Source organism: Somniosus microcephalus, chromosome 12 (assembly GCF_052327205.1).
Source record: "Somniosus microcephalus isolate GS21.2 chromosome 12, FLI_Smic_1.0, whole genome shotgun sequence".
Classification (NCBI taxonomy): Eukaryota; Metazoa; Chordata; class Chondrichthyes; order Squaliformes; family Somniosidae; genus Somniosus; species Somniosus microcephalus.
This window is the reverse complement of record NC_140998.1, coordinates 163,214,000-163,238,055: the sequence shown is the minus strand read 5'-3', so window position 1 is coordinate 163,238,055 and position 24,056 is coordinate 163,214,000. Positions and strand designations below refer to the sequence as shown.

Genomic DNA, 24,056 nt, shown 5'->3' with positions numbered 1-24,056 from the left:
TTTAAAATTAGGTTTGATGACCTTGTACTGGTGCAGTGGTGATTGATACTAGGAAGGAGCAGAAACAAGGTGGGCTATACAGTCTCCAGAATCAAACCAGTTCACCCTCACAATGTAGGAAATAAAAACAGTAAATGCTGGAAATACTCAGCAGGTCAGGCAGCATCTGTGGAGCGAGAAACCGAGTTAACATTTTGGGTCGATGACCCTTTGTCAGAACTGGGTCATCGACCTGAAGCGTTAACTCTGTTTCTCTCTCCACAGATGCTGTCTGACCTGCTGAGTATTTCCAGCATTTTCTGTTTTTATTTCAGATTTCCAGCATCTGCAGTATTTTGCTTTTTCTCACAATGTAGGGTTGGAATGTAAAGTTCAGGAACAAGATTCCTGATTTTCTCCCCCCCCATCCTACCTAGCCCAGAGCTGTTGCATCCAATTGTAGTGTCCATCTACTACCCCAGCTGATACCAGCTAACTCCGCTTTGAACCTGGGAACTTCTGCACAATGCTGAATGGTACTTTTATGTATTAGATCAGTGGAGTGGGAGCTTTTTTATTGGTGGTTAATGGGAGCACTGGTGATGCAGTGATTTTGAATACTGCCCTCTCACTTCTTGATGTGCATGGTTAAGGGCTTTACAGGGTTATGAGTTGGGAACACTGAGATGATGACGGGGCCAAGTAATTGTGAAGTGGCTCACAATTTCTATAGAACAGGGGACTGAGCAATGAGTTAGCACGCTGTCCTTTCACCTACCAACAGAATTTGAATCCGCCCTGCACTGATGGGTGAAAGTCTGTGTGCTGGTTGTAAGGGTCTCGAATGAAATGAGTTTGGGAAGTCTCATCCCTGTTCTTAGTTGAGAAATCTCCAAGGATGCTAGTGTGCGAATGGAATGATCGCATTGATGCTGTAGTGAGGGCTATTCCTAAGACGTGGTTAATGTTCCACGAGATGGCAGAGCAGAAGGAGCTTTACATTGCATCTGACCAGGCAGTGTTCTTAGTGGCTCTGGGCACGTGGAGAAAACGCCCCATTCCCCAGACTGGTACCTTCATGAAGGTCCATGGGATTTTACAGGTGGTTGACCTGATAACTGATGGGTGGTAAAAGTGTAAGTTGTGCTCGCTGTAGCGAGTAGAATATAAATCATACATCCAGTTCCTTTCCAAAGTAGGTCTGCCCACTCATTCTCTCTCTCTCTCTCTCTCTCTTTGGCTCTTTATGTCCCTCCCTATTTGGGAAACGATTGACGTCTCCTTGCTGCTTCACCATAAGTGTGACTGAGATTGGTACTTCAGTACAGGGGAAATTGTAAGTGAGAATCCACATCCTGACACTGATCCATTCTCCTGTTACGTGATCATCTCTAGAGTTCTAGCGCGTTAAACTGAGTGCTGCCTCTGCATGTATCTCGTGCAATACAAATATACTGCAGGAAGAAAACTAACACTTTAAACCAGTGCATTTAATGCGTGAACTGCACCTCATGTTGCACTCTTGATTCATGGCCTCAAATTGCTGCCATCAGTAATGCAGCCTAGTGTTCTACTCCTTAAAATGCTTTTTCTGTACACCACTTAAGTTTGGACAGACAGAATATTACTGGGGCTTCACAAGATGGGTAACTGTATGAAAGATTTCACACGTTCACCATTACACTTCACTGAAATCTTAGCAACAACTGTGAAACTTGACCAAGCTCCAATCCTTCCCATTCCAAACTTTCAGCATCTTGCACGACGTCCAAGCCAAAAGGACAAACAAACCTGCTCCCGTGCCCCTGCCACAGCTTTTCTCAGGAAGTATGTCCGTGACTGCTTCCCAGCTCTTGATTTACCGTAACTTCTCTCCATCTACTTGTCAAGACTGGAAGCCCCTGTGTGTAGAATTACAAGTATTTCCTTCCAATCATGGTACAATTGAGTGGGTTCACAAACCGGAAAGAGTGTTTCATTGGCATTGCAATGTAGCAAGTAGTCCCTCAGTAGAGGGTGCCGAGAATGTGTTACTGTATTTGATAACTGCCCTTGAACCTCAGTACATTTTGTCGCCATGCATTGTCCTCAACCAAATATAGCATGCAATGAGGCTGTATGTTTCACTGTGCAAATAATTCAAACAATTGCAAAGCAGGATGATTCCTCTTCCCCTGCCCCCCTCCCTCCAAGGTTACTGTGGTGAGGGCAGTAATTTAGTTTAAAGCATAGCTATTATTGAAGCTTTGGGGCAGTTGTGCTAATGAAGTAACACACAAGGCATGTTTTGTCGCATGATCTTGCTAAACATGTCTGTTGTAGGTGCGTGTGTTTGGAGGACAAGGCACGCTGGAGCCCCCAGCAGCTGCTTGAACATTCCTTTGTGAAGCCCCCAGTGGTACGTGCCCCTTCCCCCTGCAACGAGAACAGTCCAGAGGGTAAGTGGTCTATCACCATCATATAGCACACTAACGCTCTTCCTTCAGCCCAGCTACACAGTGTCATGAAAGTCAGGAGCCAGGAAAGGCATTCAGCCCACCGAAGTTCCTTGATCTAGCACATCAGCTCTCCCATAAAAACATTTAATCATGTTATGAATAACCGTAACGTTTTTGTCTCGATCACCTTGTTTAGTCAATTGTTCCAACTTTTCAAAGGTTTTCCTGCTATCTAATCTAAGATTATTTTTTTATACTAATTTCCCTTTATAACCTCTGCTCCTATTTTCCTAGAAATCAACTAGGTTTACCTTACCAATGTCATTTGTTATTTTGATTAATCCTGCCAAAAAATGCCTGCCTTCCTGACTGTAGAACATGAGCCTCTCTAAGTAAAACTCTGTTCATTGCTTTTCTTTCTGATTGATTTATACCGCCCTTACTGATAAGTAATCTCGCTGAATCGTGTGTTTTACATTTGCTTTGTAGCACTCAGTGATTCATTCTTCATTTCCAGCATTGGCTGTTTATACCACTCACCCTTATTGGGATTCCAAAAGTTCAGATTTTACCTTATGTTCCATTTCCTAAAAGAGCATTGTCAGTGTAGCTCCAAGTGCAAGGAATGACCTGTACTCATTCCTGTGTTTGATTATATATGATTCTAAATTTTTCCGTTCCCGTTTGTTATGCACACCCCCTACTAATGTGGCAGATTGTCCTGTTACCAGATTCAGCAGGAGGAACAGATTGTGCAGAAACTGTTATCCCAAACAGCCGGCTCCTCCCTGCTTTACTCTGCACAGACACCCAGAGGCAGCTGTCGCGCTATTACAATGAATTTGAGGAGCTACAGCTTCTGGGGAAAGGTGCCTTCGGAGCTGTTATCAAGGTAATTGTATTTAAGATGGTGCAACTAAATCCTGAACTGTCTCCCTGGAATAGCCTCCGTACATGCGGATTCATGACTTAATTTACATTCTAAATGTTAATGTTAATTAAAACCGCTGTGATTTAGAGTGAGTCTTGCTATCAGTGCCCTGTTTCAAAAGTGAAGTTGGCACAAGAACCAATTAGTTTTAATACTGTTTGTTTTCCCTTCAGTGGGAGAGCTGCCATTACGGAGTTACTGGACCAGATCATGTGAGGGAGCTGATTCATTAATTGGTTTCACGCTGAGATGAAGTCTGTCTCCCCACTTGTTGTCTAGACTCAATGTAGAATTACATAGAATGTACACACAAAACAGGCCATTTGGCCCAACTGTTTCATGCACGAGCCTCCTCCCACCCTACTTATCTAACCCAGTCAACATATCCTTCTATTTCTTTCCCCCGCATGTGTTTATCTAGCTTCCCCATTATAAATATATTATTTTTATAGTGCCTTTCACGTCCTCAAGGTGTCAAAAAGCATTTCACAGACAATTACTTTTTAAAGTGTAGTCACTGTTGTTATCTGGGCAGACATGACAGGCAGTTTGTGGATATCAGTGAGATAAATGACTAGTTAGTCTGTTTTGGTGATGTTGGTGTGGGGTAGATGCTGGCCTGGGCACTCGGAAAACTCCCCTGCACTACAAATAGTTCCTTGGGAATTGACAAGGACTCAGTTTAATGCCTTATCAAAAGGTGTCTCCTCAACTTCAGTATATAGTGAAGTAGCGGCATAGATTTTGTGCTCAAGTCTTGGAGTGGGGCTTGAACACACAGCCTGCTGACTTGGAAGCAAGAGTGCTACCACTGAGCCAAGCTTACACATAACTACAACAGCAGCGTGCATTTATATAGCACCTTTAACATAGGAAAACCTCCCAAAGGCAAATAAATTGAGTGAGGTATTGGAAGGTACCCGGCATTTGTGGAAGTGAATCCTAGCACGAGTTTGTGCTTTAATGAAGGAAAATTGGAGGGAAGTAGATGGAGAAAAAACCAACCAGTATTAAAGTTATCAGAGTTCTGTGTAGATACTGTATTAAAAGGACTGCTGGCACTGACACGCCTTTTAAACCACTCTCATTTTTTGTATTTTACTTTTGCATCCAGCTGCAGTCACAAAGATCTACCAACTCCTCTCCCTTTGTTTATTTGCTTCTCTTGAATTTGAAATAGCTCTTTTCTCCCATTCCTCCCCATTGTGTTTATAACTGTGAAAAGGGAGGCTGAATCTCTCTCGCACATATAAAGGAGGAATTGCAGCACTCTATTGGGGAGGGTGATCCTAGCTGGACAAGCAGCAGAAAATGTACCCGTGCTGTGTGTTGGTGAACTGTTTGACCTGAGCCAGCAGTACCTCTATAGACAATTGGGTGCCCCTAAACTTTTACTATTGCTAATCTAACACTAAATTCTATGGGCTTGGGTAAATGGAGTGTCTCTTACCCCCCCTCCCCCATCCCCTGTATGGATGATGGGGGTTTAAGACCATTTCGGGCAATTGGCTAAACAAAAAAACAAATTGGACTCGATGGCCTTCTCCAATTCCATGCAGTCTTGTGAGCTTGTATTTTTATTTAAATGTAACATTATGTTTTATTCCAGGTAAAGAATAAATTGGATGGCTGCTACTATGCTGTTAAGCGCATCCTGGTGAGCCCCACCAGTAAACAGTTCCGCAGAATAAAGGGTGAAGTGACGCTGCTGTCGCGTCTAAACCATGAAAACATTGTGAGGTACTACAACGCCTGGATCGAGAAACACGAAATCCAGCCCGCCTCAGATCCAGCCACGGAAAACTCGCAACAGACTCCATCTCCACTCGAGTCGGACCACCAGAAAAAATTGAGATTGTCAGATGACATTGAAAAGAATGCCCCACCCCCAGTCGCGACCAGTTCAGTGGAGTGGAGCACATCGTGCGAGAGATCGTCGAGCATCAAATGTGCTGAGAGGGAGTCAAGTGATGATGATGATGATGATGATGATGAAGAGGATGTGTTCTGTGCATCATTTTTGTAAGTATGGTGCAGAATCCAGTTGTGTTTTTGGTGCCTTACAGACATCTGCTGTCAAATTGGCTTTTTGTTCAAGATTACTATTTGCAAGCCATTTGGAATAGCAGTACAGTGCAAGATAAGAGACCCAGTGTGGTGTGAGGGCCAGTCCACTGTTCCAGATGTTGTTGTACCCCCCCACCCCCCCAACCCCAGGATGGTCCCTCTTCTTCCCAGTGTCAGCTCTGGCTCAGTTGGTAGCACACTCGCCCCCGAGTCAGAAGGTTGTGGGTTCAAGTCCCACTCCAGGAATTTTTTTAAAAATTCGTTCATGGAATCTGGGCATCGCTGGCAAGGCCAGCATTTATTGCCCATCCCTAGTTGCCCTTGAGAAGGTGGTGGTGAGCCGCCGCCTTGAACCGCTGCAGTCCGTGTGGTGAAGGTACTCCCACAGTGTTGTTAGGGAGGGAGCGCCAGGATTTTGATCCAGCGATGATGAAGAATTGGCGATATACTTCTAAGTCAGGATGGTGTGTGACTTGGAGGGGAACTTGGAGGTGGTGGTGTTCCCATGCGCCTGCTGCCCTTGTCTTTCTCGCTGGTTTGGGAGGTGCTGCCGAAGAAGCCGTGGCGAGTTGCTGCAGTGCATCTTGTTGAGGATACACACTGCAGCCACGGTACGCTGGTGGTGGAGGGAGTGAATACTTAAGGTGGCGGATGGGGTGCCAATCAAGCGGGCTGCTTTGTCATGGCTGGTGTCGAGCTTCTTGAGTGTTGTTGCAGCTTCACTCATCCAGGCAAGTGGAGAGTATTCCATCACACTCCTTACTTGTGCCTTGTACAGGAAACTCTTTTTTTATCCAACACTGACGGGACCGGGGTGGTGCCGGTTTATCAAAAAGTCCGGATTACAGAGAGGTATAGTAAAAGGTATGAGAGCCGCGTACACGGCCACAGATCCAGGCGTCCCTGTTGCATAGCAACAGGTGCAGGAACCCCAACCACAGATCCAGGCGTCCCTGTTGCAGGTGCAGGAACCCCGATTACACGGCCACAGATCCAGGAACGGCCACTAATGAAGTAAAACTTACCCGAACCTACTCCTGCATTTTGCCGGTTAACAGAGATTTCTGGTTATTTAGGTGCCGGTAAATCGAGAGTTTCCTGTAGATGGTGGAAAGGCTTTGGGGAGTCAGGAGGTGAGACACTCGCCGCAGAATACCTAGCCTCTGACCTGCTCTTGTTACCACAGTATTTATGTGGCTGGTCCAGTTAAGTTTCTGGTCAATGGTGACCCCCCAGGATGTTGATGGTGGGGGATTCGGCGATGATAATGCCATTGAATGTCATGGGGAGGTGGTTAGACTCTCGCTTGTTGGAGATAGTCATTGCCTGGCACTTCTGAGGCGCGAATGTTACCTGCCACTTATCAGCCCAAGCCTGAACGTCATCCAGGTCTTGTTGCATGCGGGCATGGACTGCTTCATTATCTGAGGAGTTGCGAATTGTGTTGAACATTGTGCAGTCATCAGCGAACATCCCCATTTCTGACCTTATGTTGGAGGGAAGGTCATTGATGGAAGTAGCTGAAGATGGTTGGACCTAGGACACTGCCCTGAGGAACTCCTGCAGCGATGTTCTGGGGCTGTGATGATTGACCTTCAATCACCACAACCATCTTCCTTTGTGCTAGGTATGACTCCAGCCAGTGGAGCGTTTTCCCCCCAATTCCCATTGACTTCAGTTTTACTAGGGCTCCTTGATGCCACATTCGGTCAGATGCTGCCTTGATGTCAAGGGCAGTCGCTCTCGCCTCACCTCTGGAATTCAGCTCCTTTGTCCATGTTTGGACCAAGGCTGTAATGAGGTCTGGAACCAAGTGGACCTGAGCGCACAAAGCTAGGCTGACACTCCAGTGCAGTGCTGAGGGAGTGCTGCACTGTCGGAGGTGCCGTCTTTTGGATGAGACGTTAAACCGAGGCCCTGTCTGCGCTCTCAGGTGGACGTAAAAGATCCCATGGCACTATTTCAAAGAAGAGCAGGGGATATAATATTTATCCGTCAACCAACATAAGAAAAGCATTATCTGGTCATTATCAAGTTGCTGTTTGTGGGACCTTGCTGTGCGCAAATTGGCTGCCGCGTTTCCCACATTACAACAGTGACTACACTTCAAAAGTACGTAATTGGCTGTAAAACGCTTTGAGACATCCGGTGGTCGTGAAAGGCGCTATATAAATGCAAGTCGTCGTCTTCTCTCCCCATCTCTCCTGCAAGTGTTGACTGATGCTACGGTAGGGTACACAGACACCTGCAGCTCTCCAGTATCTCACCCAAGGGAGCCTGGATAATGAGTGCTGAAGGGCTATTCAACTGGAACATCACAGGTGAGCCCAATCCTGTCTCCATCCGCAGTCCATGTGCACACTTTCCTACAGGAGTCACTGAATATCGATCAGGAGCAGTGAGCTGGGCTAATTTTTTTTAAAGGGACCAAGGAAAAGGCCATTCAGCTCAACTGTTTCTTTTGGTCTGCAGTGCTCAGAAACCCATCACAATGCTACAACAACAACTTGCATTTATATAGCACCTTTAGCCTAGTAAAACATCCCAAGGTGCTTCACTGGAGCGTTATCAGACAAAATTTGACACCGAGCCAACTAGGAGATATTAGGACAGGTGACCAAAAGCTTGGTTAAAGAGGTAGGTTTTACAGAGCTTCTTAAGGGGGGAGGAGAGGCGGTGAGGTTTAGGGAGGGAATTCCAGAGTTTAGGGCCGAGGCAGCTGAAGGCATGGCCGCCAGTGGAGGGGTGAAGAAAATTGGAGATGTGCAAGAGGCCAGAATTGGAGGAATGCAGAGTTCTCAGAAGATTGTAGGGCTGCAGGAGTTTAGAAAGATAGAGAGGAGTGAGGTAGCGGAGGGATTTGAAAACAAAAATGAGAACTTCAAAATCGAGGCGTTGCTGGACCGGGAACCAGTGTAGGTCAGCGAGTACAGGGGTGATAGGTGAATGGGTCCATCCTTCAATTGTAGTGTTCCTGACTTGGATCAGCCAGGGTGGAACCTGGCATCTGTCTGGTTTCTAGGATTTTTTCTGTTCTTTGGGGATCATGTTCTGTGGCTACACTCATTTTCCATGAAAATCACAAATTGGGATTTGTGTGGTGGTGGAGGTGGTGGTGCTTGCTTATTACTCCCATCATTTTCTGCAGATTATTCTTTGAATTTTAAATCTATGAGAATTGCATCTCAGTCGTTTATTCTCGCCTGTGAGTCACAAGAGGAGGGCCCAGAGCGCCCTCAGGAGTGCTGTCAGCTCACGGAGTGCAAAATCAAAACCACATACATAGTGAATGCTGACCTAGGAGAGATTCATTGCAAAAACCTGCCTTGTGCTGGGTTCAGGCTACTGTTACAAACCAATCCAAGCTTTTGTCCTCGCCTCCTACGACCAGTGGCACTCTCCAGTGTTGCCCTGAGCCTTTACAGACTGTAAAATTCTCCCAGGTTTAAAGTCAGTTTGTGCTGAGTTAGTTGGTTTTGGCCAGGGCAATAGTTGAGGTGCCTTGGCTCAATTGGTCACACTCTCATCTGCGTCAGATGGTTGTGGATTCAGACCCCACTCCATAGGGTTGAGCACATAATCTAGGCTGAAGCCTAAATGCAGTACTGAGGGAGTGCTGAACTGCCTGAGGTGCCATCCTTTGGTTGAGATATTATACCCAGTCTGCCCCCTCAGGTGGATGTGAATGATCCCATTGCCTATTTGAAGTCAAGCAGGGGAGTTCTTGCTGATGTCTTGACCAGCAATTATCCCACACTACCACCACCTAAGCTGATTATCCAGTCATTTATCTCCTTGCTGTTGAGAACTTGCTGTGTGCAAATTGGCTGCCACGATTGCTTATATTCAATTGTAAGGGGAATAGATAGGCGTTTCCGCGGCCGCAAACGAGACTCCAGGATGGTATGTTGCCTCCCTGGCGCAAGGGTCAAGGATGTCTCGGAGCAGCTGCAGGGCATTCTGGAGGGGGAGGGTGAACAGCCAATTGTCGTGGTGCATCTAGGTACCAACGATATAGGTAAAAAATGGTCCTAAAAGCTGAATATAGGGAGTTAGGAGGTAAATTTAAAAATAGGACCTCAAAGGTAGTAATCCCAGGATTGCTACCAGTGCCACGTGCTAGTCAGAGTAGAAATAGAAGGATATTTCAGATGAATACGTAACTAGAAGAATGGTGCAAGGGGGAGGGATTCAAATTCCTGGGACATTGGAACCGGTTCTGGGGGAGGTGGGACCAGTACAAAACGAACCGATGTCCTAGGGGGAGTGTTTGCTAGTGCCGTTGGGGAGGGTTTAAAATAAAATGGCAGGGGGTTGGGAACCTGCGCAAGGAGACAGGAAAGGGAAGCAAGGATAGAAACAAAAGACAGGAGAAAAGCAAAAGTGGAAGGCAGAGAAATCAAGGTTGTAAATCAAACCGGGCCAGAGTAAATAATAATTCTAAAAGGACTAAGAGTGTTAAAAAATCAAGCCTGAAGGCTTTGTGTCTTAATGCAAGGAGCATTCGTAATAAGGTGGATGAATTAGCTGCGAAAATATGTAAATGGATATGATATAATTGGGATTACGGAGATATGGCTCCAGGGTGACCAAGACTGGGAATTCAACATCCAGGGGTATTCAATATTCAGGAAGGGCAGGAAAAAAGGAAAAGGAGGTGGGGTAGCATTGCTGGTTAAAGAGGAGATTAACACAATAGTAAGGAAGGATATTCGCTCTGATGATGTGGAATCTGTATGGGCAGAGCTGAGAAATACCAAGGGGCAGAAAGCGTTAGTGGGAGTTGTATACAGACCCCCAAACAGTAATGCTGAGGTTGGGGATGGCATTAAACGGGAAATTAGAGACACGTGCAATAAGGGTGACTTTAATCTACATATAGATTGGGCTAACCAAATTAGTAACAATACTGTGGAGGAGGAATTCCTAGAGTGTACACGGGATGGTTTCCTGGACCAATATGTCGAGGAACCAACTAGAGATCAGGCCATCTTAGACTGGGGTATTATGTAATGAGAAAGGATTAAATAGCAATCTTGTGCGAGGCCCTTTGGGGAGGAGCAATCATAATATGATAGAATTCTTCATTAAGATGGAGAGTGAAGTAGTTGACTCAGACTAGGGTCCTGAATTTAAATAAAGGAAACTATGATGGTATGAGGCACGAGTTGGCTAGGATGGATTGGGGAACGTTACTTAAAGGGTTGACGGTGGATAGGCAATGGCAAACATTTAAAGATCACATGGATGAACTACAGAATTTGTTCATCACAGTTTGGCATAAAAATAAAACAAAAAAGGTGACTCAACCGTGGCTAACAAAGGAAATTAGGGATAGCATAAGATCCAAGGAGAGGACATATAATTTGGCCAGAAAAAGCAGCAAACCTGAGGATTGGGAGCGGTTTAGGATTCAGCAAAGGAGGACAAAGGGATTAATTAAGAGGAGGAAAATAGATTGAGAGTAAGCTTGCAGGGAACATAAAAACTGACTGTAAATGCTTCTATAGATATGTGAAGAAAAAAAGATTGGTGAAGTCAAGCGTAGGTCCCTTGCAGTCAGAATCAGGGGAATTTATAATGGGGAACAAAGAAATGGCAGACCAATTAAATACATACTTTGGTTCTGTCTTCACGAAGGAGGACACAAATAACCTCCCAGAGATGTCGGGGAACATAGGGTCCAATGAGAGGGAGGAATTGAATGAAATCAGTATTTGTAGGGAAATGATGTTAGGGAAATTGACTGCATTGAAGGCTGATAAATCCCCAGAGCCTGATAATCTACATCCTAGGGTACTTAAGGAAGTGGCCCTAGAAATAGTAGATGCATTGCTGGTCATCTTCCAAAATTCTATAGACTCTGGAACAGTTCCCATGGATTTAAGGATAGCTAACATAACCCCACTATTTAAAAAGGGTGGTAGAGAGAAAACGGGGAATTATAGACCGGTAAGCCTGACATCGGTAGTGGGGAAAATGCTAGAGTCCATTTTAAAAGATGTAATAGCAGAGCACTTGGAAAACAGTGACGGGATCAGACAAAGCCTACATGGATTTGCAAAAGGTAAATCATGCTTGACTAATCTACTGGAATTTTTTGAGGATGTAACTGGTAGAATAGATAAGGGAGAACCAGTGGATGTGGTGTATTTGGACTTTCAGAAGGCTTTCGATGAGGTCTAGCATAAAAGATTAGCATGTAAAGGTAAAGCACATGGGATTGAGGGTAAGGTACTGTCTTGGATAGAGAACTGGTTGGCAGCCAGGAAGCAAAGAGTTGGAATAAACGGGTCTTTTTCCGAGTGGCAGGCAGTGACTAGTGGGGTACCGCAGGGATCAGTGCTAGGACCCCAGTTATTCACTATATATATAAATGATCTAGACAAGGGAACTAGATGTAATATCTCCAAGTTTGCAGACAACACAAAGCTGGGTGGGCATGTGTGCTGTGAGGAAGATGCCGAGAAACTGCAGTGCTATTTGGACAGGTTGGGTGATTGGGCAGATGCATGGCAAATGCAGTATATGTGAGGTTATCCACTTCGGTGGCAAAAACAGGAAGACAGATTATTATCTGAACGGCAATAGATTGGGAAAAGGGGAACTGCAACGAGACCTGGGTGTCCTTGTGCACCAGTCGCTGAAAGTAAGCATGCAGGTGCAGCAAGCAGTTAAGAAGGCAAATGGTATGTTGGCCTTCATAGCAAGAGGATTTGAGTACAGGAGCAAGGATGTCTTGCTGCAGTTGTACAGGGCCTTGGTGAGACCACACCTTGAGTATTGTGTGCAGTTTTGGTCGCCTTATCTGAGGAAGGATGTTCTTGCCATGGAGGGAGTGCAGCGAAGATTCACCAGACTGATACCTGGAATGGCAGGAATGACGTATGAGGAGAGATTGGGTCGATTAGGCTTATATTCGCTAGAGTTTAGAAGAATGAGCGGGGATCTCATTGAAACTTATAAAATTCTAACAGGACTAGACAGACTAGATGCAGGAAGGATGTTCCCGATGGCGGGGAGTTCAGAACCAGGGGTCACAGTCTAAGGATAAGGGGTAAGCCATTTAGGACTGAGATGAGGAGGAATTTCTTCACCCAGAGAGTGGTGAACCTGTGGAATTCTCTGCCACAGAGGGCAGTGGAGGCCAATTCATTAAATATATTCAAGAATGAGTTGGATATATTTCTTAAGGCTAAAGGGATATGGGGAGAAAGCAGGGACAGGGTACTGAATTTGGATGATCAGCCATGATCTCATTAATTGGCAGAGCGGGCTCGAGGGGCCGAATGGCCTACTCCTATCTTCTATGTTTCTATTACAATAGTGACTACATTTCAGAAGAACTTAATTGCCTGTGAAGTATTTTGGGATGTCCTGAAGATGTTGTATAAATGCAAGTTCATTCTTAATTGGGCACAGCGTCCCTGGGCTGGGTAGGGGAGGAAATAATTTTCCAGGGTATCCACTCCTGACTGCTATCCAGAGACCCCTGCTGGGGAAAAAAAAGAAACACTTGCATTTATATAGTGCCTTTCACGACCGCCGGATGTCTCCAAGCGCTTTACAGTCAATGAAGTACTTTTGAAGTGGAGTCACTGCTGTAATGTGGGAAAAGGAGTATGGACACTGAGTGAGGATAAGATCAAGCTCAGCAGTGACGCCCATGATGATTGAACATCTGCCAACACATAGCTGCCTGGGAAATGCATATGAAAGATGCTACTTGGAACCGTACCTCAGCAAGAGTCTGTGCCAGCTGGAGAGGAGGGGAGAAAACCGAAAAGAAGCAAAACTAAAAAGATGGCCACCTGCAGGTGAAACAAGGTTCTCTGTCTGTTCAAACTGGCCAAAAATCAATCTAGCTTTTATTTCATCAAATTTTCCTTCAATTCCATTTCATAACACTCCTGTCATTGTCTGCCTGTCTCTGTCTCTTTCTCTCTCTCTCTCTCTCTCCTCTTCTCTCCTTTCTCTCTTGGCTAATGATGAACTGTGCAAATACTGTAAAACCATTGTGGGTCCTTTTTCCTCATGGTGGGTCCCAGTGATGCTACCTGATAAGAATAAAAATGCAGAAACTCCTAACAAGAATATATGTTTAAAAATATGTTAAAATACATATTTTTTTCAACAAGCTTTTTCATAGATAAAGTAGAGATGGGTAGTAAAAACACCCTTCTAACTAGTTTATAATTTTGCCAGCATTTTAATTTAGGCATTCGAGAAGCTAGCTCCTACTTGTCCTCTCATTACCCCTTCTCTTCTGTGGGTGGCCTCTCTCAGCACTAAGCAGTGTGGTGGGTTGCACTGAGCTCTGTGGTAGGTCCTGCTTCTGCCAATCTGTAGTGAGGAGGGTTTTGCTGCCAGACCTCCCCACAAGCCCTAGCAGCAGTTTGCTGTCAGTGTGGCCGGTAGCTCTCCCTGCTAGAAGCTGTGGGAGGTCCGGTGTGAATCTGGTGTATTGGCATGTCCTGTCACGTCAAGTCAGCTGCTTGATGTACGGCAAAACAATTAACTGGGATAACGTGCTGTGGCGCAAATGTTAAGCTACAGTTTTGATAGAATAGGCACTGATCCACGTAGCTATGTTCTCAGTCGGGGGAGCAGTGGCGAATGCCTGTGTGCATTATTTAAGGTGCTGGGTACTTCCCAGGGCAAAGCGGTGCCTGTGGTGAGTGCAGTCTTTAGTGCCCTGAGCTGTCTCTCTTCGTCGGAGTCTGCTGGCTTATTCCAGACGTCTGCACTGGAAAGCTTTTGCTCTTCTGTTTGAGTCAGGTCATTTTTCTTCTTGTTTTTGGGGGCTGTTTGTAATAGACTAGTTGGTTTAAATCTGTACTGTGTATTTATATAGTGTCAGGTCGCAGTTTTTACGCAAGCTTAAAATCTTACTGAGAATAACGCACAGACAAGTGCTATGGGGGTGTTTTCCACAGTCCAAGGAGACAAAATTTCATACATCAGTCAGTGTGCTTTACTGAAATAGGAGTGGTAATCGTCAGATAGTTATGGAGAGGCATTGTGGAGGCTGTGGAGTGGAGAGTTGCATGGGGGGGGGGATCTTAGAGAGAGAGAGAGAGAGTATTTTAAAATGGAAATAAATTACTCTCTTGCTGCGATATATATTGGCAATCAGTATACAAGTGGTGAGTGTATGCAGCAGAGTCTACCTCTGGAAAGTGCGGAGCACCCACTGCGTGGAGTAACAGTAAGCTGAATGAAATAAATACAGGACATAAGTTACATTGGTGGCAGGGAGTAACTGCGATGAGTTCTTACTGGAGTGTTGCCTATTTGTTTTATTGGACAAGCAGAACTTTAAAAAAGTGAGAGAAGCAGCAAAACTAGGCCTGACCAGCAGAAATCCATTTGGTATAAACACGAAGCGGTACACGACTGTTCTGTGCCTGTTTGGTACAGTCCAGCCGAGACTGCACACCCCACCTGTGTGGAGGTGCCACTCTGTGTCCTAGGCTCTCCAGCCTCGATGCACTGCAGCACCTTTCAACATACAGTGGAAAGGCATCGCTGCTCAGCCAGTGATGGAGGTTAATGTTCCAGCTGAGACCCTTTCTCAGCTCTGGTCACATCCAAAATATTGACCAGTGTTGACTCACCCACTGTATAATTCCACAATTTGGGGTATTTATTTTAGATTTCCCACATTTATGGGGTCGTTGTAACCTAACCCGCCTGGTGGGAAACTGATCGGATCGGACACCCGTCATATACTCTGCCCGATTTTTATTTTCCATTGAAGTCAATCAATCCTAGTTAAATGACTTAAATATATCCTATTTAATATTCATGATTTATGCCAAACCTGACACTTGAAGAAATCGAGGTATTGTGAATCTGGTTCTAACTAACGAAATTCCAAAATGGTATAAACAGAAGTTTTGTTCTTCGCCTGATTATGCTCATTGGATTCAAAATGTCCAATAGCTTTGTCTCTTGAGGTTTTTTACTCCATGATGCTGCTAATTTATAATGGAAACTGTCCATGTAAATGTCATGCTGTAATTACACCCTCCCGCCAGTGGCGAGGCTTACATCAACAGTTTCCTTTCTAAATGTGAATATAGGAATTTATATATAATGGAAATATGAAAATAAGGACAGATTGTGTGACTTTAAAATGTATTCCCTGATCCAATGAACCCCCTGCCCTTTAACTCCGCTTTACCTGAAGACCAGATGATCTTGAATCCCTGTCTACAATGTAATGTTCAGCTGCAGAGAACATCACAGCCAAGCCTGAGCTTGTTCTCAACTGACATCAGCCCGTGCGAATTTCCAGCCAGAGTTGCTGGACAGTGATTCAGGTTGGTTGATTTTCTACCCCAACTTCCGCCAGCCCAGCCAAGGGGCACTGAGGCCCCCTACAGCACTTCAATGTCCCTCCGGCTGAGATTAAGCACTCTAATCGAGAATCAAACCTTGTTTGTGCAACTGCATACCACACCTGCCGGCTGTGATCATTTTTAGGGTCTCATTTTGGCCTTTTGCTTGTTTGCTAACAGTGCATGGAGTTCTATATTAAATATGCTCTCTGTTTCTGCAGACCGGCCAACGTCGATTCAGACAGCGACATCATCTTCGAGAACGGCGATGAAAACAGCAACAACAGCCCCGTGGTGAGGAGTCAATATTTTACCCATGTGTATTGTGCATCTAGTCAGCTTGGCTTAATTTGGATGTCTGTCTGTCTGAGTCAAAGGTTATGGGTTGCAGCCACTGCACTACCCAGTCCTCGTTGGACATGCTGTTCAGATTTTACTTTATTCTCTGCAATTTTGCTTGAACAGTGACTGTCCGGATGACAAGATCAATGGATGTGGGTCAGAAGCTTTACTGAGCCTGACTGCGTGAGGGAGCTGGATTAATAGACAGTCAAAATGACAAGTACCCTGAAGCTCCTTGAGTTACTCGCAGTCTATTGATATTCAGCTTTCTTTACACTGTTGGGCTCAGTACCTTTTCCAAGCAAGATCCCTGGTGATATCAGTAATCTAAAAACTAAAAAAAGGAAACTCGATGCAGAAATTGGTTACAGTGCCTCTGGGACCTGTTTGAATGCTGCCTGGACTGAGCAGCAGGAAGTCTTTACCTTCTGTTGGTTGCAGGGTTCCTAGATGAAACAAATATGAGCAGTCCCAACAGTTATCGGAAACGTATGACATCTGGAATGCAAAGATGCATCATATGGAAATAACCTTGCAGCAGAATTGGCTGTTTGCAGTTGTCATTTTTATGAAGTAGTTACTTGTGGCCAGCCAAAACTGCCTGTAATTTAACACTAAATTGCCATTCTCTCTGAGGCGAGCAGGACTAGCTGTAGTGGGGGCAGAACAGAGAGAGCTGGAAGCTGCTTTTATCTTTTTGGGTTTCTAACTTAGTCATGTGTAGAACAACACCTGGTTCTCAAATCAGGCAAGTGCATGTATGCATGGAAATATACATAGAAGTTACAACGAGAAAACAGGCCATTCGGGCCCCAACATGAGCAAATATTTCTAATCACATTTACCCACCCTGTTCCATAACCCTTCAACCCCTTTTTGTTCACCCACCTGCATGCACAGCTGACTGCAGCAGTTTGGCCACTGCATGTGCAAAGGAATGGCGTTGTGAGATCAGTAATGGTGGATATTGTGGCGATGGCGTCAGGCCATCAATGCACTGCGAGTGCGAATCGGTGCATTTAGTTGCCAGCGTAAATGCGTGGTAGGAGTTTGAGATCCATTTTAAAAACTGCATCTCTGCTATCACCATGCTACGGAAATTAGCTTTGAGCTGGAACCCAGCACCCCTCTCAATATAGAAGTGCCTTGACTGTCTGCATTTGACTCTTGTTATACCTGAACTAGGTGTGTTTGATATTGTGTGTAAGGTGCGACAGAGTTTCATCCATGTGTTTGGTGAGCTTTTTTTTGATGAGTTAATCTCCTCTCCAAAGAACCACCTGACAAAACTAAATAGGAGATGAAATCACAATGCTACCTGTTGAATTTTTGAATGTTTAATGGGTTGGCAGCAACTGCTGTTTAAAGCAGAAACCAGAGTGTAGCACTGAGCCACACAGGCTATGTTTGATTGTCAATCTGTACTGAGTTAGCTGATCTCAGTTGGCCGCACCCTTCGCCTAGGGGAGAGCAAAACTCAGCCAGGCTTTCATTTGTGATCGCTATCCAGGGTCCCCTGTGTGGATGTTGGACAAGCACATGAGTAGACTTGGCCATGATGCCCTGCACAGTTGAATAGCCTGTCAATACTCGCTGTCTAGGCTTGCATACAGAGAATTCCCACTTGGGTGAGGCAGCAGAAGGCTTCTGGCACTCCTGGAACATACTCCAGTGAGATATGATGAATTCAAGGGGGTGGGAGGAAGGTAGAAAACTAGGGAAGAGAAAAATAAGAAAATGATTGGGCCCTGTTGCGATGCTCACTCACTGGATTGGTCTCTCTTTCTCTGGAAGATTTATTTTGAGTACCAGAGATGAGGTTTATTTTTTGACTCTATATAAAAGATAGTTATAGACCAGGTGCAGTGTCGGTACCCTTAGAGTTGACTTTTGCCATTGGCACATTGTAGGCATCTGGATACAGCCAATACCAAGTGCAGTCCCAGACCACAACATAGCTCTAGTGCTATCATTGGATTATTTACCTTTGTGGTTCAGGTTAAGCTGTCCGTGCCCACTTGGGCACCATGTTATAATGATGCTGTCTCTCTTCTTTAGGACTTTCGATCCACTGACTTCTTCTCATCTCTTTCTGAGCTGGTATGTGAATGCAGCGAGTGCTGTGGTGATTGAGTGTTAGTAGTTGTGATGGCACAATCCTACATTTTAATATAATTTAAATGTAACGTACATAAAGCTGGAATGATATGTGAATAGTGTCCCAGGTGGCCAGATCCCATTGGAAAGTAGTAAGAATTCATGAAATTCTGTTTCTCGCTATCTACTCTATCAAAACCCCATATAAGTTTGAATATCTCTATTAAATTTCCCCTTAACCTTCTCTGCTCTAAGGAGAACAATCCCAGCTTCTCTAATCTTTCCACATAACTGAAGTCTCGAATCAATGGTACTATTCTAATAAATCTCTTCTGCACCCTATCCAAAGCCTTGACATCCATCCTAAAGTGTGGTGCGCAGAATTGGACACACTAATCTTGCTGAGGGCTGATCAGTGATTTATAATTGTTTACCGTAACTGCCTTGCTTTTGTACTCTGCCTCTATTTATAAAGGCGAGGACCCCGTTTTAAAAAAAAATAGCTTTATCAACTTGTCCTGCCACATTCAAAGATTTGTGTGTGTGAATCCCCGGTCTCTTTGTTCCTGCACCCGCTTTAAAATTGTACCATTTAGTTTATATTGCTTCTCCTTCCTTCCAAAATGCATCACTTCACAATTCTCTGCATTGAATTTCATCTGCCATGTGTCCGCCCATTTTACCAGCCTTGCACTTTTTATCTGTCAATTCTTGCGTTACGATTTTGTTTTTAATGGGTATGATACTCAGCAGGGCTTTTAAATTATGGAGTGAATAGTGACAGGGAATGGCAACTGCGTTTCAGGTCAGCTGATTACACGCATCCTCCGGTCAGACAACGTCCCTTGCTGCATGTGCGCTGGGCCTTCCGAAATCAACTCGCTGCTATTCAAAAGCAATGGTGTGGAGATGCCGGAGTTGGACTGGGGTGGACAAATGTAAGAAATCACACAACACCAGGTTATAGTCCAACAGCTTTATTTGAAATCACAAGCTTTCGGAGCGCTGCTCCTTCTTCAGGTGAAGTGGAGAAATGCATAAAGACACAGCTTATATAGTCAGAGAATCATGTCAGATGTTTACAGGTAACCTTTCCAACTGCCATTTATCGCACCTCGGCAGAGAGATAATCACAGCAGTCAAAGGTGTGAATGGTGTCCAAACAGGTCAGTCAGGGAAACATTACATCAAAGAACAATGAGGTGGGGTCACAAGGGGTCAAATATTGCAGATGCTGGGGTCTGTATGAAAAACAAAAAAAGACAAAAAACATTTTTTTTGGCTGGAAATCACAGCAGGTCCAACCGCATCTGTGTAGAGAGAGCAAGCCAATGTCGACTCGAGTCTGGATGACCCTGCATCAGGTGGGGTTACATGTAGCGTGACATGAACCCAAGATCTCGGTTAAGGCCGTCCTCATGGGTGCGGAACTTGGCTATCAGTTTCTGCTCGACGATTTTGCGTTGTCGTGTGTCTCGAAGGCCACCTTGGAGAATTTCTCCAAGGTGGCCTTCGAGACACACGACAACGCAAAATCGTCGAGCAGAAACTGATAGCCAAGTTCCGCACCCATGAGGACGGCCTTAACCGAGATCTTGGGTTCATGTCACGCTACATGTAACCCCACCTGATGCAGGGTCATCCAGACTCGAGTCGACATTGGCTTGTTCTCTCTACACAGATGCGGTTGGACCTGCTGTGATTTCCAGCCAAAAAAAATGTTTTTTGTCTTTTTTTGTTTTTCATACAGACCCCAGCATCTGCAATATTTGACCCCTTGTGACCCCACCTCATTGTTCTTTGATGTAATGTTTCCCTGACTGACCTGTTTGGACACCATTCACACCTTTGACTGCTGTGATTATCTCTCTGCCGAGGTGCGATAAATGGCAGTTGGAAAGGTTACCTGTAAACATCTGACATGATTCTCTGACTATATAAGCTGTGTCTTTATGCATTTCTCCACTTCACCTGAAGAAGGAGCAGCGCTCCGAAAGCTTGTGATTTCAAATAAAGCTGTTGGACTATAACCTGGTGTTGTGTGATTTCTTACATTCAAAAGCAAAACACGGTTCGAGAGCACAATGGATTCATAAGGGGATGGGGGGAGAGGAGAGCACAATACAGGTATAAGATGGTGCTGGAGAGCATGGTGGAGGTATGGGGTGGGGGAAGAGGAGAGCGTGGTGGAGGTATGGAGTGGGGGAAGAGGAGAGCACGGTGGAGGTATGGAGTGGGGGAAGAGGAGAGCACGGTGGAGGTATGGAGTGGGGGAAGAGGAGAGCACGGTGGAGGTATGGGGTGGGGGAAGAGGAGAGCACGGTGGAGGTATGGAGTGGGGGAAGAGGAGAGCACGGTGGAGGTATGGGGTGGGGGAAGAGGAGAGCACGGTGGAGGTATGGAGTGGGGGAAGAGGAGAGCACGGTGGAGGTATGGAGTGGGGGAAGAGGAGAGTACGGTGGAGGTATGGAGTGGGGGAAGAGGAGAGCACGGTGGAGGTATGGAGTGGGGGAAGAGGAGAGCACGGTGGAGGTATGGAGTGGGGGAAGAGGAGAGTACGGTGGAGGTATGGAGTGGGGAAGAGGAGAGCACGGTGGAGGTATGGAGTGGGGGAAGAGGAGAGCACGGTGGAGGTATGGAGTGGGGGAAGAGGAGAGCACGGTGGAGGTATGGGGTGGGGGAAGAGGAGAGCACGGAGGAGGTATGGAGTGGGGGAAGAGGAGAGCACGGTGGAGGTATGGGGTGGGGGAAGAGGAGAGCACGGCGGAGGTATGGAGTGGGGGAAGAGGAGAGCACGGTGGAGGTATGGAGTGGGGGAAGAGGAGAGCACGGTGGAGGTATGGAGTGGGGGAAGAGGAGAGCACGGTGGAGGTATGGAGTGGGGGAAGAGGAGAGCACGGTGGAGGTATGGGGTGGGGGAAGAGGAGAGCACGGTGGAGGTATGGAGTGGGGGAAGAGGAGAGCACGGTGGAGGTATGGGGTGGGGGAAGAGGAGAGCACGTTGGAGGTATGGAGTGGGGGAAGAGGAGAGCACGGTGGAGGTATGGAGTGGGGGAAGAGGAGAGCACGGTGGAGGTATGGAGTGGGGGAAGAGGGGAGCACGGTGGAGGTATGGAGTGGGGGAGGAGTAGAGGACGGTGGAGGTATGGAGTGGGGGAAGAGGGGAGCACGGTGGAGGTATGGAGTGGGGGAAGAGGAGCACGGTGGAGGTATGGAGTGGGGGAAGAGGAGAGCACGGTGGAGGTATGGAGTGGGGGAGGAGTAGAGCACGGTGGAGGTATGGAGTGGGGGAAGAGGACAGCACGGTGGAGGTATGGAGTGGGGGAGGAGTAGAGCACGGTGGAGGTATGGAGTGGGGGAAGAGGAGAGCACGGTGGAGGTATGGGGTGGGGGAAGAGGAGAGCACGGTGGAGGTATGGAGTGGGGGAGGAGTAGAGGACGGTGGAGGTATGGAGTGGGGGAAGAGGAGAGCACGGTGGAGGTATGGAGTGGGGGAAGAGGAGAGCGTGGTGGAGGTATGGAGTGGGGGAAGAGGAGAGCGTGGAGGAGGTATGGAGTGGGGGAAGAGGAGAGCACGGTGGAGGTATGGAGTCGGGGAAGAGGAGAGCACGGTGGAGGTATGGAGTGGGGGAAGAGGAGAGCACGGTGGAGGTATGGAGTGGGGGAAGAGGAGAGCGTGGTGGAGGTATGGAGTGGGGGAAGAGGAGAGCGTGGAGGAGGTATGGAGTGGGGGAAGAGGAGAGCACGGTGGAGGTATGGGGTGGGGGAAGAGGAGAGCACGGTGGAGGTATGGGGTGGGGGAAGAGGAGAGCACGGTGGAGGTATGGAGTGGGGGAAGAGGAGCACGGTGGAGGTACGGGGTGGGGGAAGAGGAGAGCACGGTGGAGGTATGGAGTGGGGGAAGAGGGGAGCACGGTGGAGGTATGGGGTGGGGGAAGAGGAGAGCACGGTGGAGGTATGGGGTGGGGGAAGAGGAGAGCACGGTGGAGGTATGGAGTGGGGGGAAGAGGGGAGCACGGTGGAGGTATGGAGTGGGGGAAGAGGAGAGCACGGTGGAGGTATGGAGTGGGGGAAGAGGAGAGCACGGTGGAGGTATGGGGTGGGGGAAGAGGAGAGCACGGTGGAGGTATGGAGTGGGGGAAGAGGAGAGCGTGGTGGAGGTATGGAGTGGGGGAAGAGGGGAGCACGGTGGAGGTATGGAGTGGGGGAAGAGGAGAGCACGGTGGAGGTATGGAGTGGGGGGAAGAGGGGAGCACGGTGGAGGTATGGAGTGGGGGAAGAGGAGAGCACGGTGGAGGTATGGGGTGGGGGAAGAGGAGAGCACGGTGGAGGTATGGAGTGGGGGAAGAGGAGAGCACGGTGGAGGTATGGAGTGGGGGAAGAGGGGAGCACGGTGGAGGTATGGAGTGGGGGAAGAGGAGAGCACGGTGGAGGTATGGGGTGGGGGAAGAGGAGAGCACGGTGGAGGTATGGAGTGGGGGAGGAGTAGAGGACGGTGGAGGTATGGAGTGGGGGAAGAGGAGAGCACGGTGGAGGTATGGAGTGGGGGAAGAGGAGAGCACGGTGGAGGTATGGGGTGGGGGAAGAGGAGAGCACGGTGGAGGTATGGAGTGGGGGAAGAGAGCACGGTGGAGGTATGGGGTGGGGGAAGAGGAGAGCACGGTGGAGGTATGGGGTGGGGGAAGAGGAGAGCACGGTGGAGGTATGGAGTGGGGGAAGAGAGCACGGTGGAGGTATGGAGTGGGGGAAGAGGAGAGCACGGTGGAGGTATGGGGTGGGGAAGAGGAGAGCACGGTGGAGGTATGGGGTGGGGGAAGAGGAGAGCGCGGTGGAGGTATGGAGTGGGGGAAGAGGAGAGCACGGTGGAGGTATGGGGTGGGGAAGAGGAGAATACCGTGGAGGTATTAGGCGGGGTGACAGAGCACGATGAAGGCCAGGTTGTGTGGGGGAAGACAGCAGGATGGAAGTAGGTTGCCGGGGGGGCGGTGGAAGAGCACGATGAAGGGCAGGTAGTGTGGAGGGGGCTGGGAGGAACCGTGGGGAAAGCACTATACAGGCCAGATGGGAACGGGTGGGGAGGACAGGTCTTTTTGTGGGGGGGTGGTCAGGAAGAGAAGAACGTGATGCATCTCTCCCCCTGGATCACGTTCTCTTTCTTCCCTCCCCTCCACCCCCCCCCCCCCCCCCCTCACATATTTAAAGAGGCTCATAAGTCGATTGCTGGGGTTGGCCTGGTGTGGAGAGTTTTGAGAGTCAAAGCGAGCTGGGGGTGCTGCTCAATGTGGAGGCTTCCCTCCCCCAGCAGACTGGAGTTTTATTGGCGTTTTTTTACAGATCATGCGTGGCTCCAGATTCACAATGACGGGCACAAATTGGTGCCATGCAGCCCTCTATAGAGTGGGGCCTGGCTCACCAGACTGGCCAATCCTCACAGCTGCTTCATTCATCTGCTTTTCCATTTGGTCAGCCCTAAACCAGGGAAATGGCTGCTCCTCTGCCTGTCGACAGAACTAGCTTTGTGCCTCCTCACCGAGTTCTCTTTTAGTATCTTGGTGCATGACACTCAAGAATTACCACCCACCTCTGGGTGGGCAAGGGCCAAGATTCTGTGAGAATCACAGTAAAGCATTTACAGTGGCAGCTTTCAGCTCTCAAAGAGGTGCAGGGCAACACTGCGATATTGAAGAATGGCACAACCATGAGCCTAGAGCCTCCAGAAGGAGACTTCCTGCATCTGATCCACCCTTTCTGTCATGCCATCTTGTTTACTCAAGCATCAGTTCAGACACATCCATTTAGGGAGGCAGATATTACTGAGTGGATCGCAGAGCAGCAGTGAACAGGAGGAGCTAGTGGACA

General features: G+C 47.3%; 1 protein-coding gene across 6 annotated transcripts in view; it reads left to right on the top strand.

Annotated features, from left to right (window-relative positions):
- eif2ak4 (eukaryotic translation initiation factor 2 alpha kinase 4) overlaps nt 1–24,056 on the top strand; it is a 123,231-nt gene that overhangs the window by 10,270 nt on the left and 88,905 nt on the right. For 4 of the 6 annotated variants that reach the window (XM_086003754.1, XM_086003755.1, XM_086003751.1 and 1 more), the window contains exons 4-8: nt 2,302–2,417; nt 3,149–3,309; nt 4,958–5,370; nt 15,980–16,052; nt 18,159–18,200. In XM_086003754.1, the coding sequence (XP_085859880.1) occupies nt 2,302–2,417; nt 3,149–3,309; nt 4,958–5,370; nt 15,980–16,052; nt 18,159–18,200 (805 nt within the window). The remainder of the gene's footprint in view (nt 1–2,301; nt 2,418–3,148; nt 3,310–4,957; nt 5,371–15,979; nt 16,053–18,158; nt 18,201–24,056) is intronic. The other 2 variants (XM_086003753.1, XM_086003752.1) reach the window with 1 other exon arrangement.